General features: G+C 47.3%; 1 protein-coding gene across 8 annotated transcripts in view; it reads left to right on the top strand.

The window, feature by feature from the left end:
- SLC39A14 (solute carrier family 39 member 14) overlaps nucleotides 1-16,590 on the top strand; it is a 53,909-nt gene that overhangs the window by 10,751 nt on the left and 26,568 nt on the right. The window contains exons 2-3 of one of the 8 annotated variants that reach the window (XM_066351471.1): nucleotides 968-1,170; nucleotides 3,346-3,486. The exons of 3 other annotated variants lie outside the window; for them this stretch is intronic. Coding sequence is in view for 2 of the 5 variants with exons in the window: in XM_066351449.1 (XP_066207546.1) it covers nucleotides 13,759-13,858 (100 nt within the window). In the remaining 3 variants the exon portion in view is untranslated. Of the gene's footprint in view, nucleotides 1-967; nucleotides 1,171-3,345; nucleotides 3,487-13,743; nucleotides 13,859-16,232; nucleotides 16,352-16,590 lie in introns of those variants that run through there. 4 more of the 8 variants (XM_066351462.1, XM_066351454.1, XM_066351480.1 and 1 more) reach the window with 4 other exon arrangements.

Here is a 16,590-nt window from a genome sequence, read left to right on the forward strand (position 1 = left end):
CGGGATTCACATGGGGGTCTGTCTCACTCAGAGCCCAAACTCTTATTACTCTGTGTTCAAACAGGGTTAGTTGTATGAGTTACCTTACCTCACAGTCCCCTTCTGTCGTGCATCTCACTGTGAGGAGCACTGAGAATGCACACTCCATCAGGGGAGGGATCTGTTTTGTTCGTTGCCTTTTTCCCTGGCACTCAGTAGACTTCTTACCATACCTGCACTTCCATAGATTCCTTAGAGCTGAGCTCCCCATTCAAGATAACTTCTATGGAATGAATTTCCAAAGTGAAGTGTTGGGACTTAATGAAATGATTTGTTTTTTCTTTTTGTGACAGAGACAGATAGGGGGACAGATAGCGACAGACAGACAGGAAAGGAGAGAGATGAGAGGCATCAATTCTTTGTTGCGGCACCTTAGTTGTTCATTGATTCCTTTCTCATGTGCCTTGACTGGGGGGCTACAGCAGACCGAATGACCCCTTGCTGAAGCCAGCAATCTTGGGTTCAAGCTGGTGAGCCTTGCTCAAGCCAGATTAGCCTGCGCTCAAGCTGGCAACCTCGGGGTTTCGAACCTGGGTCCTCCGCATCCCAGTCTGATGCTCTATCCACTGCGCCACTGCCTGGTCCGGTGATGAAATGATTTTAAAAGGCTTTTTTCCCCCCTGAGAGAATAAATGTACAAGGATAACCAAAAACAAAACAAAACAAAAGTTGGACTTGCTTTCTCAGAAAAAAAATTAAAAATAAAAATGTGACATTGTGACATGATAGATAAATGAAACAAAATAAGAACATCCTATAGCTGACCTCAGTAGGTGTAGTAATTTAGCAACCAATCATGGTATTATTTCTTACTAATTGTGTGATTTTTGAGCAAATCTACTTAGCCTCAGTATCCTCATCTGTAAAATACTTGATGAATTTTAAGATGCTTTATTTAAAAAAATTGTTTTTATTTATTGATTTTTAGAGGGAGAGAAACCAATTTATTGTTCCACTTATGGATGCATTCATTGGTTGATTTTTGTATGGGCTCAGAACTGGGGATTGAACATGCAACCTTGGTGTATCAGGACGACACTAACCAACTGAGCTACCTGACCAGGGCTAAGATGCCTTTTGTTGTTGCTTTCATGCTTCTGAAATAGGGGTGTGTCTCACTGATGTGTACAGGTAATTTGTCTTTCTCTACTCAGAAGCTGTCATTGATATTTATAGTTAGAAAAGTACTGTAGAACTGTAGAATGTGTGTTGCAGAGTCGTTGAGAAGATAAAGGGAGATAATGAGAACAAATTGCTTAGTACAGTGCCTGGCTGACAACAGTAAATCCTAGCCTTTCGTATACAATTAAGGAAGAAAAGATTATGGGTGAGTTATAGGATTGTTTAGGTGCAGATAACAGCGTCTAGCCAGAACTGTTTGGCAGATAGCAGGTAAGCATCGTAGGAGGCCCCTGCTCCTGCTTAGTGACGCCTGTAGGAACCAGGCTCTCTGCACTGTATCTGTCTGCTCTGCCCTTTGCACAGTGAACTTTGTTCTCATAGTTGTTACTTGCCAGCCTATACCTCTGAGCAGGAGTGAGGAAGTGGAAGAGATGGTACCTATACCATGCCACATCCCTGTCATTGGCAAGACCAGCCACCCGTGGCCTCTCATTGCAAAGGATAGATTTGACTTGGCCTCTATTTCTAACCTTCTATTGTCTCCACAGTTGAGGTTTATAAGGAAAATCAACTTTTCATTAGACAAGATTGAGGTAATTGGCTTTTCTAAAAGTTAGATTCTCTTTTTTCACACTGTGCCAGCATTAAAATCTAGGTGAATTAGAAATTTAAATGTTTTAAAGGCAGGAAAATACAGATATGTATTTATTTCTGTAGTTTCGGGGTGGGAAAGGATTTTCCAGGCATGCCACTGAAAACAGACACCTTAAAGGAAAAGTGTTTTTTTACTTTACCTCTTTTAAAATGTCAGTAACACCATTTAACAAAATTAAAAGGTAAATGATTAGGAAGCTATTTGAATATGTGACAAAAGGTTAATATTTTATTAGCTTGTACAGTAAACTCTCACATACACCAATAAGAAAAAAGATGAATGTACAGCAGCAAAAATGGGCAAAGGGCCTGACCAGGCGGTGGCGCAGTGGATAGAGTGTCAGACTGGGACGCAGAGGACCCAGGTTCAAGACCCTGAGGTCACTGGCTTGAGCACAGGATCATAGACATGACCCCATGGTCTCTGGCTCAAGCAAGGAGTCACTCACTCTGTTGTGGCCCCCGGTCAAGGCACATATGAGAAAGCAATCAATGAACAACTAAGGTGCTACAATGAAGAATCAATGCTTCTCATGTCTCTCCCTTCCTGTTTTGTCTGACCTGATCTGCTCGCTCGCTCTCTGTCACAAAAAAAAAAAAAAAAAAAAAAAAATTGGGCAAAGGACAATAAGAGGCAATTTGTGACAGAAGAGATATAAATATTAGTAAGCCTGTAAATGTGATGAGCTACACTGGTCATCCAAGAAATGCACATTGAGAGAATTATAAGAATGATTTTTAAACCAGTTTGGCAAAGATAGAATACTGTTTTAATCCTCAGCATGGGTGCGAATCTTATAAAACAGGCGTTCTTATGCACAAATAGTAGGATTCTTAGTTGAATCTTCAGAAGGATATAGTTTAGCAAATTGTGTAGTAAGGTCTAAGTATTTGTTGATGGCTGCCTGTAGGCCAGGGACTGTCCACTAGCCAACCTGCTCCTGGACCTCACTGATTCCTTTTCTTCAGGGAAGATCCCCTTCGGGCCTTGCCCTATGCCCAGCTGCCTGGTAGGGGTGGGGCGGGGTGGGAGGTGGCCAGCTCACCCAAAGGCCTTTACCACTACCACCCTCCACCTACCACCCCCAGGATTGCTGGGCTGCCTCCCAAAGGATGTGGGGCGGGGGGGGACAAGCCCAAACCAGTGTATTTTCCTTGTGTCTTTTACTGGAAGCCTGAACAGTTGGCTTGTGTTGAGAGGATGAAGGTGGTGTATGTGTGGTCCTGTTAGTCAAGAGAGTCCTGTAAATCACAGGGAGCAGTCTGAGCTGTGGGTACTCATCCCTTCTTGGAAACCAGAGGGCTCCAGGCCAGCGCCACGTGGACTCTCATCTTCCCTGTGAGGTGGAGCCGTGTTGGCCTTCAGGCAGGCTGGCCCTGCTTTTCCTCCCAGGACGTGAGCCAGAAGTGCTCAGGCCGGTGTCCCTTCCTGCCTCCCTCCTTCTTTTCCTCTGGTCACTGGTGGGGTGTCCTGTGCTCTGCCATCCCCAGGGCCAGGTAACATTGATTGGCCTATTATATGTGTTTCAGTGCCTACTGGTTCCCTGATGTTGGAGGCTTTCTATCTGAGAGGCCCGGCGAGTTCTTAGACCAGGTCCCTGGGTAGTTTCCAGGGGCAGCAAGCAAGCCATGGCCCCTGTTCTCACCAGCTTTCCCAGAATGGTGTAACAGGTACAAAGTCACCCATCCCCCAGATTCCGGTCACCAGCCACAGTGCCCTCTGGGTAGCTTGACCAGTCCTAGGAACAGGGATTCTGTTCCCTCGTCCGCCGCCCCTGCATCCGGCAGACACGGTGCAGAGGTTCCTCCCACGGCTGAGGCCTTGACCGTGGGTAAACCATGGTGTGTGCACAGCGCTGTGGGCTAGACTGTGCCTGTGACCTTGGCTCTCCTCGCTCCACTCCTTGGCAGCGGCCTCTGAGCTGCTCCCCCAGCGGTCCCGGGTGTGTGTAGTTGGCACATTGAGAGGCTGTGTACAATGGGACCAAGACTCGAGAGTTTCCATGAGGAGCTGAGAAATTCTAGAAAAAGCCTGTACTTCTGGGGTTTCCTTTCCTGCCCCTGCAGCAGAGAAGAGTTAACGTGTTACTTTCGGCAGGATTGTCAGATGGTTGCCTGTCCTCTGCTTCGGCTTTCCAGGTTGTGGGAGGGGAGGCTGTATGCCTGTGCCTACCTCGCCCACTGCCTTCCTCCTGCTTCCCCACCCAGCTGAACTTTTTTTTTTTTGTATTTTTCTGAAGCTGGAAACGGGGAGAGACAGTCAGACAGACTCCGCGTGCACCCGACCGGGATCCACCCGGCACGCCCACCAGGGGCAACGCTCTGCCCACCAGGGGGCGATGCTCTGCCCCTCCAGGGCTCCGCTCTGCTGCGACCAGAGCCACTCCAGCACCTGGGGCAGAGGCCAAGGAGCCATCCCCAGCGCCCAGGCCATCTCTGCTCCAATGGAGCCTCAGCTGCGGGAGGGGAAGAGAGAGACAGAGAGAAAGGAGAGGGGGAGGGGTGGAGAAACAAATGGGCGCCTCTCCTATGTGCCCTGGCCGGGAATCGAACCCGGGTCCCCCGCACGCCAGGCCAACGCTCCACCGCTGAGCCAACCGGCCAGGGCCCAGCTGAACTTTTTATAAATGGTTCCGCCTTCTGTTGTATGCCCCAGTTCCCGACCAGGTTCTCTGGGTCATCAGTTCTAATGAAGCTTCAGGGGAAGGGGTCCTGCCCCCTGAGGATACTTGTAGTTCAACTGATGGTGGAGACCAAGGCACATGGAGACTCGGCCTGAGAGGTGGGCAGGGGAGGTAGCACACTCGTTCAGCAGTCATCCTTTAGCAGATTCCCTAGTAGGCAGTCACTCCTGCTGACTCTGCAGGAAGGAAAATAGGCTGTCTTCACTACCGTGGAGTTTACAGGCTAATAGGAGGAGGTAGGTATTAAATATGTAAACAAAAGAAAACAGACCAGATAGTGATAATAGGCTAAGAAGAAAATAAAACAGGGTGTTGGGATTCTGAGCAACTGGGATTGGGATTTTTTTTCCTTTTTTTAAAAATGTTTATTTTACTGATTTTAGAGAGAGGGAGTGGGAGAGGGACAGGAACATCTGTTCCTGTTTGTGCCCTGATGGATTTATTTTTTTAAACCAAGTGGCCCTCCACTTGGTTTGTGACATTTGAACTGAGTAGGTGACATTTGAACTGAGACCTGATAGGAAGATCTAAGGAAAGAGCATTTTAGGTAATCGGAACAGCAAGTTCAAACACCCTGAGGTCAGAATGCACTTGTGTGAAAAAAAAGGCAGGATGGCTGGATCCCACTGAGAGAAGGCTCAGTAATGAGGTCAGTGGGGTCAGCAAGGACCAGGTAACAGTGATTTACAGGCCAGAAATATATAGAAGTTTAGATCTTATTCCACTTATATTGGGAAGCCACTTATACTCACTCAGTTTATTTTTATTTATTTATTATTATTATTTTTGTATTTTTCCGAAGCTGGAAACGGGGAGGCAGTCAGACAGACTGCTGCATGCGCCCGACCGGGATCCACCCGGCATGCCCACCAGGGGGCGATGCTCTGCCCATCTGGGGTGTCAATCAGAGCCATTCCAGCACCTGAGGCAGAGGCCACAGAGCCATCCTTAGCGCCCGGGCAAACTTTGCTCCAATGGAGCCTTGGCTGTGGGAGGGGAAGAGAGAAACAGAGGAAGGAGAGGGGGAGGGATGGAGAAGCAGATGGGCTCTTCTCCTGTGTGCCCTGGCCGGGAATCGAATTTGGGACTCCCGCACGCCAGGCCGACGCTCTACCACTGAGCCAACCAGCCAGGGCCTATTCACTCAGTTTAAAGCAAAGAAAGTGCTCTGATCAGATCTGTACTTTAAAGGGATGACTCTTTCACTGAGCTTTATAGTTAAGACTTGGGCACGTTGCATGTGTATCTATTACACTTAAAAGAGAGAAAGAACTCTGGCACTGTGGATAGGTGCCCAGTGGTAGCTGGAAGGCTGGTTAAGAGATTTCATTTCAACTAGAAGTTCAACATTGCCTCCATTCACAGGCCCGGTGGTCTGTCGTTGTCACCAGGAAAACTGAAATGGGTTCTTGCCCTCGGGGAGTGAAGCATGGTTCCTGTCACATCTTCCTGGGGAGGTCACGAGGAATGAGGAGCACTTGGGGTTAACATCGCTGTAGTCCACTCCTGCTGTCAGATTTTTGGGTTGCCTGCGAGGTTTTTGTTATTGTGAAAAGTGCTGCTGTATGAATTCTCATGTCTGTCTCTTTTTTGCTCTCTTTGGGTTGGAAGTCACCCAAACTAGAGCCTGTCTGAGTTGCAAATGAAAATCAGAAACTTCCCCGGTGGCTATCCAATTGCCCTGAGCTTGTTAACCAGAGCAGTGAGCTTTTAAGTCTGGTGAGAATGTTGATCCCTATTTAATAGGCAGCAGTTTGTAAGAGGCAGGGGAGTGGAGGGCACAAGTTGTGTTGTTAGGGAAGTCGCTTCTTTTGCACCACATTGTCCAGAGGCTGCTGCTGTACACACAGCCCTGATGGGGTGCTTGAACTTGAGGAAGGCTAACTTTGCATTTGTGGGTCTTTTTCTGGCCTCATTCTGTATCCAGGTGTGACGGGAACCAGAAACCTGGCTGCCTTTGCTCTGGAACCCATCTGTGTGTACTCTTTTTTTTATTTTTATTTTTATTCATTTTTAGAGAGGAGATAGAGAGACAGACAGAAAGGAGGAGCAGGAAGCATCAACTCCCATATGTGCCTTGACCAGGCAAGCCCAGGGATTTGAACCGGCGACCTCAGTGTTTCTAGGTCAACACTTTATCCACTGCGCCACCACAGGTCAGACATCTGTGCGTACTCTTGACAGCCTCTCTCTAGATCTGTGGCCGGGGCAGTGGCAGAGGACCAGGAGGACACAGGGTCAGGTTCTCATGCTTTCCTTTGCACCTTGGACAGGAGGAACTTTGAGAAGACAGCCATAGCCCTAAATACTGCATCTTCGGTGAAGTCTGTCCTAGCTATTCTGTTGTCTCTAGAGAAGGTGAAGGTGTATCTGTTCTGTATGCATTTGTATTTACCTGTGGCAGGTACTTACTTAGGTCCTACCAGCCTCCTGGGATTGTTAGGAAACAACCAAGGAAGTTAACTGAAAGTATTAGAACTGTCGCTCTGAGACAGAGGGGGTAGGTTTCAGAGGAAGGTGAGAGTTTCTCGGGTGGGCGGGACTTGTGGTAGGGAGGCAAGATTTGGGGCAAATCAAAGATGGTGCTGCTTCCTGCAGTTCATCTTTTTTTTTTTTAACACCCAGGCTCTTCACACTTGTGGGGAGAGTGCCTGGAACACATGCAGATATGTTCAGCTTTCTCACAGATATTAATCAGACTTTCTAGTCCTGTTGGTCTGTGTGGAGACCGGTGGGGCAGGAGTGAGGCATTTTGGATGGAGCCCAGGTTCCAGGCAAGAGAGTAATGGCAGGCGAGCCTGAAAGGTGGTAGGAGCCTCGTTGAGGGAGCCCTTGACTACCAGGCAGAGGAAGTAATCTTTGCTTTTGAGTTAAGGGGAGTGATGTATTTTATGATATATGTATTTTACCTACATCACTGAGGAGTGGAGGTATTCTAGCAGGAGAGTGATTTGCTCCAAGTGATGCAGGGTGGGTTGGAGGGGATGTGACAGTAGGTGTGAGTAGCATGAGGCAGTGGGCTGCGGTGGTTTCTCAGGAATCTTAGGAAGAGGAACATTCTGGTCACTTACAGAGACCCACGGTGAGGAAGCAGGGGCTGTGGGAGCCCTTTCCCTTCACTAATCAGATGGTGACTGCTAAGAGACTTTGGGCCAGAGAAAGTAAGCCATTTGGGAAGTTTGGACAGTGGGAGGGGAAAGTGGAGGAATTATGATTCAGGAACATGATTACCCAATTTTTCTCCCTTTCCTGCTACCTTTCTTACTCCAATTTGGAAATCTGGATATTTTCTTTCTTTTCCCCAGTTACCCTCTTTCTCATGGGAATAGGGCTTATTTATTGCTCTGCTGATTAATGTGGTCACTGAGAAATCTAAGGTATAGCCTGTGCCTTTCAGCTGGGGGCCTGGCCATGTGCTTCTGAGCACGTGGTTGAGCAGCTGGTTGAGCAGCTGCAGGTAGGTTGAGTGACGTTGAATGCTGGGTGGGAAGGGGTGACCACTGCACAGTGGTGGCTCTTGCGCTTTCTAGTGAAGAGATCTGAAGATCTAAGGAGAGCTGTAGGTCTTCCTTTGAGACCAGGGGTCCTCAGGCTCCAGTGTATATCATGATCACATGGAGGGGATTTTAAAACACTAACTGCTGTTCTCCACCCCCAGGTTTCTGATTCAGCAGGTTTGGGCGGGGCTGAGAATTTGCACTTCCAAGTTCCCAGGAGGTGGTGGTGATGCTGCTGGTCCAGGGACCACACTTTGAGAACCATGTTCCTAGAGAAATCATCACAGAATTCAGTATCTCAAGCCATAGAAGCTGGTGTGGTCAGGGTCTTTGAGGCGGAGTGAGGACTTGAGCTGGCCTGAGGATGGGAGGGTTGTAAAGGGAGAGAGAGTGGTACAGAAAGGCACTGAGGCCGGGAGGGGGGGTAGTTTGGCCAGGTGGGCAGGTTGCTCTGCTGGTGGCAGAGGTGGAGCTGCCCTAGGGCCTGGCCTTGGGTACAGAGAGGAGAGGCTCACTGCTCCAGGGAAACCAAGCAACCTCTGTCTTCTGAAGCCCACTGTGTGGGAAGGGCCAGCCTTGCCTCCGCCTTCTAGAGTGAGCCCGCAGCTCAGGCTTCTCCATACCCATTTTGGGAAGAAGGGCACAAAGGGAGACTTGTGAGAAGCCCTTGGTGGCAAATTCTCCCCCAGAGTGTTGCTGCAAGGTGTTGGAGTTGGCATTTATAAATGGCCTTCCTGCTACAGAGAGTTGAGTAGACTTGTCTCACTCTGATTTAGGATATGGTGGGGGGTGGGTTGGTCCTTCACACTCACTCTTATACTTTGGGTATGAGAACAGTGATGAGGCTTGTTTCTCTCCTTGCAGCAGCTAAAGAGGAGCCTGTGCAGATCTTTAGCAGAAAATGGTGAGGCTAGCAGCCCTAGGGCAGGGTGAGCACCCCAGGCTGGTTGAAGCTGGGAGAAGGAAGCCTTGCTCTTGAGACCACTCTGGGTGCTGTGTTCTCCCACCTGGTGTCCAGCTTCTGGAAGTTCTTACCCGCCTCAAGTCCATTCTCCACACTGCAGCCACATGAATATACTAGAAACTCAATTCTGGTCATATTTGTACTGAAAGTGATCTCCACTGCCCTCCAGATGAGGTGCAGCCACCTTACTGTGGCCTGCAGGCCCTTCCTGGCTCTGGTCTTCCACATCCTCGCATGTCCGCCTGGCCACATGCACTCTTTAAGTTCTTGTATCTAAGTGTTCACCAAGTCTTTCTAAACAGCTGTGTCTCCCTGGACCATTCTAGCCCTTTACCTGGCTCACTGTTACCACCCTTCAAGTCTCTGCTGAAATAATGTTTCTTTTTAGAGGCCTCCCCTGGCCTCTGACGGTAGGTTTACCTGTGCCGCTGTGTTCTCTGTAGCTTCCTGTACTCTGCCTTGTCATGATCTGTGGTAGATGGTGTGTTTGTATATGGTGGGGGGCTTGTTCACCAGGCATCCACTGAAGGAAACTGGGAGGTTTATTCCTCTGGTCCTGGTATGTTATTAATAGTGCCTCCTTTCACTGTCAAGTACACTACTTTGGATAATAAATTATAGTCTAGCTTACTAGAAGTAGAGAATCAAAAACTATACTTTCTAACCCTGGCCATATACATAGCTCAGTTGGTTAGAGCCTCATCCCAATATGCCAAGGTTGCGGGTTCAATCCCTGGTCAGGGCACATGTAAGAATCAACCAATGAATGCAAGGATTTTTTCTCTCTCTCTCTCTCCCTCTCTCACCCTCCCTCCTCCCCTCTCTCTGAAATCAACAAAGCCCTGGCTGGGTGGCTCAATAGATAAAAGTATTGACCCCGGCACATCAGAGGTTTTGGATTCAATCCCTATCAGGGCACATATGAGAAGCCATCAGTGAGTGTACAACTAAATGGAACAACTGATTGGAACGAGTTGATGATTCTCTCTTCTTTTCCCTCCCTCCCTTTCTCTCTCTCCCTCTCTTAAATCAATGGGAAAAAAATTTAATAAGTAATAAAATCAACAATAACAATAACAACAACCTGTACTTTCCAGACATCTTTGCACTAAAATCCCCAGTGTGACTGATTCTGCCAGTTAGCTGCTTAACCATGTCTTAAATGTGTGGCCATCCCCTTCCTCCAGAAGTGCCCTGGGACATCCAGTATGCTGGTGTGGATCATGGCAGGGGCAGCTTAATTCTGAAGCAGGCCACTTCTTTGTGCCACAGCTACCCAATGGTGGCAGGGGCCCCAGCTCCTTAGCAACTCGGCTCTACACCATGATTTTTGGGAATAGCTATTAGAAGCTCAGTCTGATCTGTTTCTCCAGCTTTCCTGATGATTCTCTAAGCCATTGAATTTCTCATACAAAAATCTCTTCCCATTCACATTGCCTAACTGAACCCTGATCAAAACATACCCCTTGTCATCATTGTTCTTGCAAATTACCTGTTGAATTTTTTCCTGTGCTCTGTGAGGACAGGAAATAGGCATCCCCAATACCTGGAATAATTCTTGGTATGAAACTGTTAGGCAGTGTGTGTCTGTTAAACGAATGAACTCTTGGATTGAGTTTGTAGTCTGGTAGGTATAGTAGGCTTTTAGTTCAATAAGTATAAATCAAAGAAATGAAGTCAAAGAAAGGGAGGTTGTTCAGGGCAGAAGAGAGTAGTAAGGGTCAGAGTAGTTGACTTCAGGGTTAAACTTGGTCTGTGGGCCCTGGAAAGTTAGACTGCCTGTAGGAGGAGGCGCTGAGCCCCTGTTCTTCATCAAGCCCTAGAAACCATTCAGATAGACATCGGTTATAAGACAGGTTGGGCTTCCCATCTTCCAGCAGAAATTCTCTGCTTCTCCTCCCTGTGTAATGGGAATAGTAAGGAGAGGGCCCTCTTTGCTTTCAAAGAACAAAAGTCTATTGGAGGGGCACTGTAGGAGAGCAGACAATTAGGAGTCCAGAGTGGCTGGAGAAGAGTGCTCAGAGAGTGGTCCAAGAAGGCTTCCTCGAAGAAAAAAGAACGGAGCTGCCACTGAGAACAGGCAGTTCTAGGTGAGGGGATAGGCTTGAGAACTTGAAGACAGGGAACAGAAGGAACAGACCTAACATGTACACTGAATTCTGACCCTTAAGCTGTCTCATTTATTAGAGTCCTCCTCTGAGGTTGGACGTTTCATAGTGTAATTGTGCCAGGGACATATGGAAGTTAGTGGCAGGCCCCCCTTTGAACCCAGGGCTGCTTGGCTTGTCGTTCAGTCTGATCATTTAGGCACTAGACCATACATTTTACTAATTTAGTTGACCCTGAATAAACTAGTCAGGGAATTTTGCTTCGAGTAGGTGATTATAAGTGGTGGATATACATAGTACCATGCTTCCTAATTCACGTGCCGGGCCCGGTGGCCTGACAAACAGGAGTGGACTTGGAGGGACAACAGGTCAGAATTTTGCAATCGAGTGTCTGGGAAATGTTGACGGATGAATGATGAGAATAGCAGTGACTCTTGCCATGCTTCTGGTGGCGGGGAGGGCCCTGGCTGGGGTGGCCCTAGTTGGTTCCTGCTCACTGGGCTGTCGACTCAGTCAGTTTTGGAAGACTCTTCGCTTTGTCAAGCCCAGGGCCCGGTTAGAACGGTGGAGCCAGGCAGATGCACTCCTTCTCTGCCCTACCGTGTGGTCCTGAAAGTGGGGCTCAGCATGTGGCTGAATCAGCCATCCCTGCTGTCTGCTGGCTGCCGCGGGCTGACACCAGTCTCTGCCCTTCCCCTCTCCCAGGCATTGATACATGCAGCGGGGGGCTCAGTAAATATTGGTCAGTGAGCAGCAGGCCACTGGTTCTAATTTTGTCTCCGGCTTCTGGGTCATCACTGTTTTGTGGATGTGTGTGTGTTTTTCTCACCATCCCTTGCAGCAGTGTGAGGTTTCATGAGGAGAGCAATTAGGCTGCTGCCTCTGGGTACCGCCACTCTTTTTCCTTGGCAGCCCTTCTGTACTGTCTGCTGAATTCTCCCACCCTGGGTGGTCCATTGGCTGGGCCAGAGCTTAAGGTGAGGTTCTGGGAGTGGGATCGGGAAGAAAACACCTCCTTTTAGGGTAAGCTGGAGAGCAGTTAGGTGGGAGGCCAAAGTGGGCAGGAGAAGAAAGGGCCCACTGAGTCCTGGGCCACTTGGCCTGCCTTATAAACTGTAATATTTGTGCTGGGTGTGAGAGGGGTTTTCAGCCTGTCTGAGAGGAGAGTGGCCTCCTGACCATGGTCATTAGGTGGGTGGGGACATCCACAGGCAGGGTAGTTTTTTGGAAAACCTTTTGAGCTCCGAAGAGCCTATCAGGCGATACTGACTTGGGTACCAAGCTGTGAGACTACTGGATTCTTACTGGGTCTGCTGGGACTTGCACCAATGACTGTATCTTAGGTTGACCAGCAGTACGGGGAAAATGCTAATTATTTGTAGAACATGTGGCAGTTTTTGTTTTTAACTGTATTAATTATTGCTTTTATTACTTCTAGGTTCACCAGATTTAGAAAATTCTCCCTGACTCCTTATAAAAATAATCAACCACGTTTTCTTATATTGCTGGACCCCCACCACTTATTGGGATACATCAATGAGTTGAAATAAAGAAAATAAGTAACCAAACACTCCAAAATCCCACCACTCAGAAATAGTCATCACTAATATTAGGTGAACATTATTACAGAAAATCTTTCAGGCATACCCACAGGAAACAGAGAGAGGTAGATATAGAAACCATAACAATGCCCTGGCTGGATAGCTTGGTTGGTTAGAATATCATTCTGAAGCACAGAGGTTGTTGATTCGATTCCTGGTCAAGGCACATACAGGAACAGCTTGATGTTCCTGTCTCCTTCTCTCGCTGAAATCAATAAATAAAAATTAAAAACAAACAAGAACATAGCAAAATTAAAAACTAAAGGAATTGTTAAGCTTTATCTATTTGTGACAGAGAGACAGAGCAGGACAGATAGGGACAGACAGGAAGGGAGAGAGATGAAAAGCATCAGTTCTTCATTGCGGCTCCTTAGTCTCTTTAATTCATTGATTGCTTTCTCATTTCCCTTATGTGCCTTGTTGGGGGGTGGGGGCACCCACTAAGGTTAAAAAAATAAGACCTTGTGGCCTGACCAGGCAGTGGCACAGTGGATAGAGTGTCAGACTGGGATGTAGAGGACCCAGGTTCGAGAGCCTGAGGTTGCCAGCTTGAACGCAGGCTCATCTGGTTTGAGCAGAGTTCACCAGCTTGGACCCAAGGTCGCTGGCTTGAGCAAGGGGTTACTCGGTCTGCTGAAGGCCCACGGTCAAGGCACATATGAGAAAGCAATCAATAAACAACTAAGGTGTCACAACGAAAAACTGATGATTGATGCTTCTCATCTCTCTGTGTTCCTGTCTGTCTGTCCCTCTCTCTGTCTCTGTAAAAAAACCAAAACCTTGTGAATCATATCTATAATTGTTTCCATTTTAAACAGTATTTGTGTATTTGTAGGGGACTCACTGCAGAGATGCAGTGTGGCTCCAGCCGCAGAGGCGTCTGGGAAGGGCTGTGCTCCCAGTGAGTCCTCTTTGTGACTCTGCAAACCTCACTCTGGGCCGACTGCCCCAAAGCCAGAAGGTTGCCTCCCAAAGGCAAACATCATGTCCCAGGAGGGAGGTTAATGAGTGTACAGAGTGCGGCACTGCCTGCTGTTACCTTTAACTTAGAAATGCATCGCTCTTTCTGGTCTACATGATACCTACCATATGGTTTTGCTATTAACCCCCTATAAAAAGGGGACCTGGTTCTGGGAGGATATAACCCGGCCAGCCACCACAGGAGAGAGCAGCTGCAGTGCTCCTGTATGTAAGTTTCCCCTATTACAGTACTCTTACGAATTTGGATAAAGCTCTGTGTCAGTTCTTCTGAATCAATTCTGAATTTAGACTTTTGGGGCTTTCCACCCAAAGTTTTGATTGACTCTTTGCCATGAAAAATGAGGACATTTCTGTTTTCACATTTTTTCTCATCTTCTTTCTTCTCATCTCTTGATTGTTTTAATTATATTATTAAATTGTTCATTTTTATAACTTCTTTATTCTCTATAACCATAATCCCCATAGTTATTTGTTTTTATCTCTCTCCCTCTCTCTCTCTCTCTTTCTTTTGATTATAATAATTTAGTGTAGAGTAACTTACTTATAGAAAGATTATGTTGGAGCGGAAGGTGATCCCATAGTTCAGGGGTAGTCAACCTTTTTATTTTTTTATTTATTTTTATTTTTTTTTTATTTTTCTGAAGCTGGAAACGGGGAGAGACAGTCAAACTCCCGCATGCGCCTGACCAGGATCCACCTGGCACGCCCACCAGGGAGCGACGCTCTGCCCCTCCGGGGCATCGCTCTGTTGCGACCAGAGCCACTCTAGCGCCTGGGGCAGAGGCCAAGGAGCCATCCCCAGCGCCCAGGCCATCTTTGCTCCAATGGAGCCTCAGCTGCGGGAGGGGAAGAGAGAGACAGAGAGGAAGGAGAGGGGGAGGGGTGGAGAAGCAGATGGCGCTTCTCCTGTGTGCCCTGGCCGGGAATCGAACCCAGGACTTCTGCACGCCAGGCCGACGCTCTACCACTGAGCCAACCAGCCAGGGCAGTAGTCAACCTTTTTATACCTACCGCCTACTTTTGTATCTCTGTTAATAGTAAAATTTTCTAACTGCCCACCAGTTCCACAGTAATGGTGATTTTTAAAGTAGGGAAGTAACTTTATAAAATTTATAAAACAGAGTTACAGCAAGTTAAAGCATGTAATAATAATTACTTACCAAGTACTTTATGTCGGATTTTCACTAAGTTTGGCAGAATAAATCTTTTTGTATTTTTCTGAAGTTGGAAATGGAGAGGCAGTCAGACAGACTCCCGCATGCGCCTGACCGGGATCCACCCAGCATGCCCACCAGGGGGCGATGCTCTGCCCATCTGGGGTGTTGCTCTGCCGCAACCAGAACCATTCTAGCGCCTGAGGCAGAGGCCACAGAGCCATCCTTAGCACCCGGGCCAACTTTGCTCCAATGGAGCCTTGGCTGTGGGAGGGGAAGAGAGAGACAGAGGAAGGAGAAGGGGAGGGGTGGAGAAGCAGATGGGCGCTTCTCCTGTGTGCCCTGGCTGGAAATCGAACCCGGGACTCCTGCATGCCAGGCCAATGCTCTACCACTGAGCCAACCGGCCAGGGCCGGCAGAATAAATCTTTATAAAACAACTTACTATAGTTAAATCTATCTTTTTATTTATACTTTGGTTGCTCCGCTACGGCCCACCATGAAAGCTGGAATGCCCACTAGTGAGCAGTAGGGACCAGGTTGACAACCACTGCCATAGTTTGTACAGATAACCTCTGCTGCTAGACAGTCGTTACAGTAAATGTTTTATAGTATAGCCGAACTACTAATGGTTGACAAGACAAAGGAACCATACCTCCTGGTGGTCTTATGGTGGATAATTGTTTGCAATTGACACCAGCACCGAGTTTGGTATTTATCTCAGCTGCTATGCCATTCTGGCTTTTTGGTGACAGGACTCTGGTTACATTGTGTAAGCTTACAGGACATAACTAATCATTAACTGTGAGGCTTTGGTGCTGGCTGAGGCTAGTTAGGTCAGGTTCAGAACATGGAAATTCAAGTGAAATCAAGGGACACACAAAGATGGAGTCAGCTCTGTTTACATCTATACAGAGAAAGTTTTGGAAGCTGTCATAGATATCAAATAGAGGATTTTAGACTCATGAAAAAAAGATGAAATTAACAGAATCAGAACTGTTTACAGACTATGCACAGTTAATGTTTCATCACTTCAAGTGAAATGTGGAAGACTTACAACCATATAGATCCTTTTACTCTCCCTGTTTTATATTATAGTTGTTATATGAATTATGTTGACATAAATTGAAAACCTGAACAGACGCTGTTACAATTTCTGCTCTCAATAGTTATACCTATTTAAAAGAACTTAAGAGGCTATATTTACCATTTATGTTTCTCCTTCATTCCTAAAGTGTTCCTCTGTTTTTTATTTATTTGAAGGGTTTATTGTTTGCCATTAGTCATCTTACCATGGCTTCTGTGTTCCTGGGCTCCTTTTAAAAAATGTCTCTTAATTAGCTACATATCATTATATGTCATTTTCCCCATATTGGAAGGGAATTCATGCTTGGGAATTTCTGCTTGTTGTCTTGATTAAATTTGTAGGACAGATCAAAGTTGGGTGCCAGTTGTGGACAAGTCCTGCCGGGAGTGAGGACGACGGAGACGCAAAGACCCAACTCGGGGGACCAGGTTCCGTGACGCAGATCCACTTTATTCAGGAAGTAAGCTAGCTTATATACACAGGTTCAGCCTATAGGGTGTTACAGCGTGTCCTTTATAGCCAATGGCTGAAAAGATCAGGGAGCTGCGTGGTTGATGCTAAGTCACTTCCTTCAAGCGGGCGAGCTCCCTTCCTAGGTATGCCCAGGAGGGTTCTGGGAGCTGGAGTATTCTCACAGCATTGCATCAGCCACAGCTGCTAGGAATGTGCTCTGCGCTCCAACCACATCTCCCCCTTCTC

The sequence above is a fragment of the Saccopteryx leptura genome, chromosome 1 (genome assembly GCF_036850995.1).
Source record: "Saccopteryx leptura isolate mSacLep1 chromosome 1, mSacLep1_pri_phased_curated, whole genome shotgun sequence".
NCBI classification, from domain to species: Eukaryota; Metazoa; Chordata; class Mammalia; order Chiroptera; family Emballonuridae; genus Saccopteryx; species Saccopteryx leptura.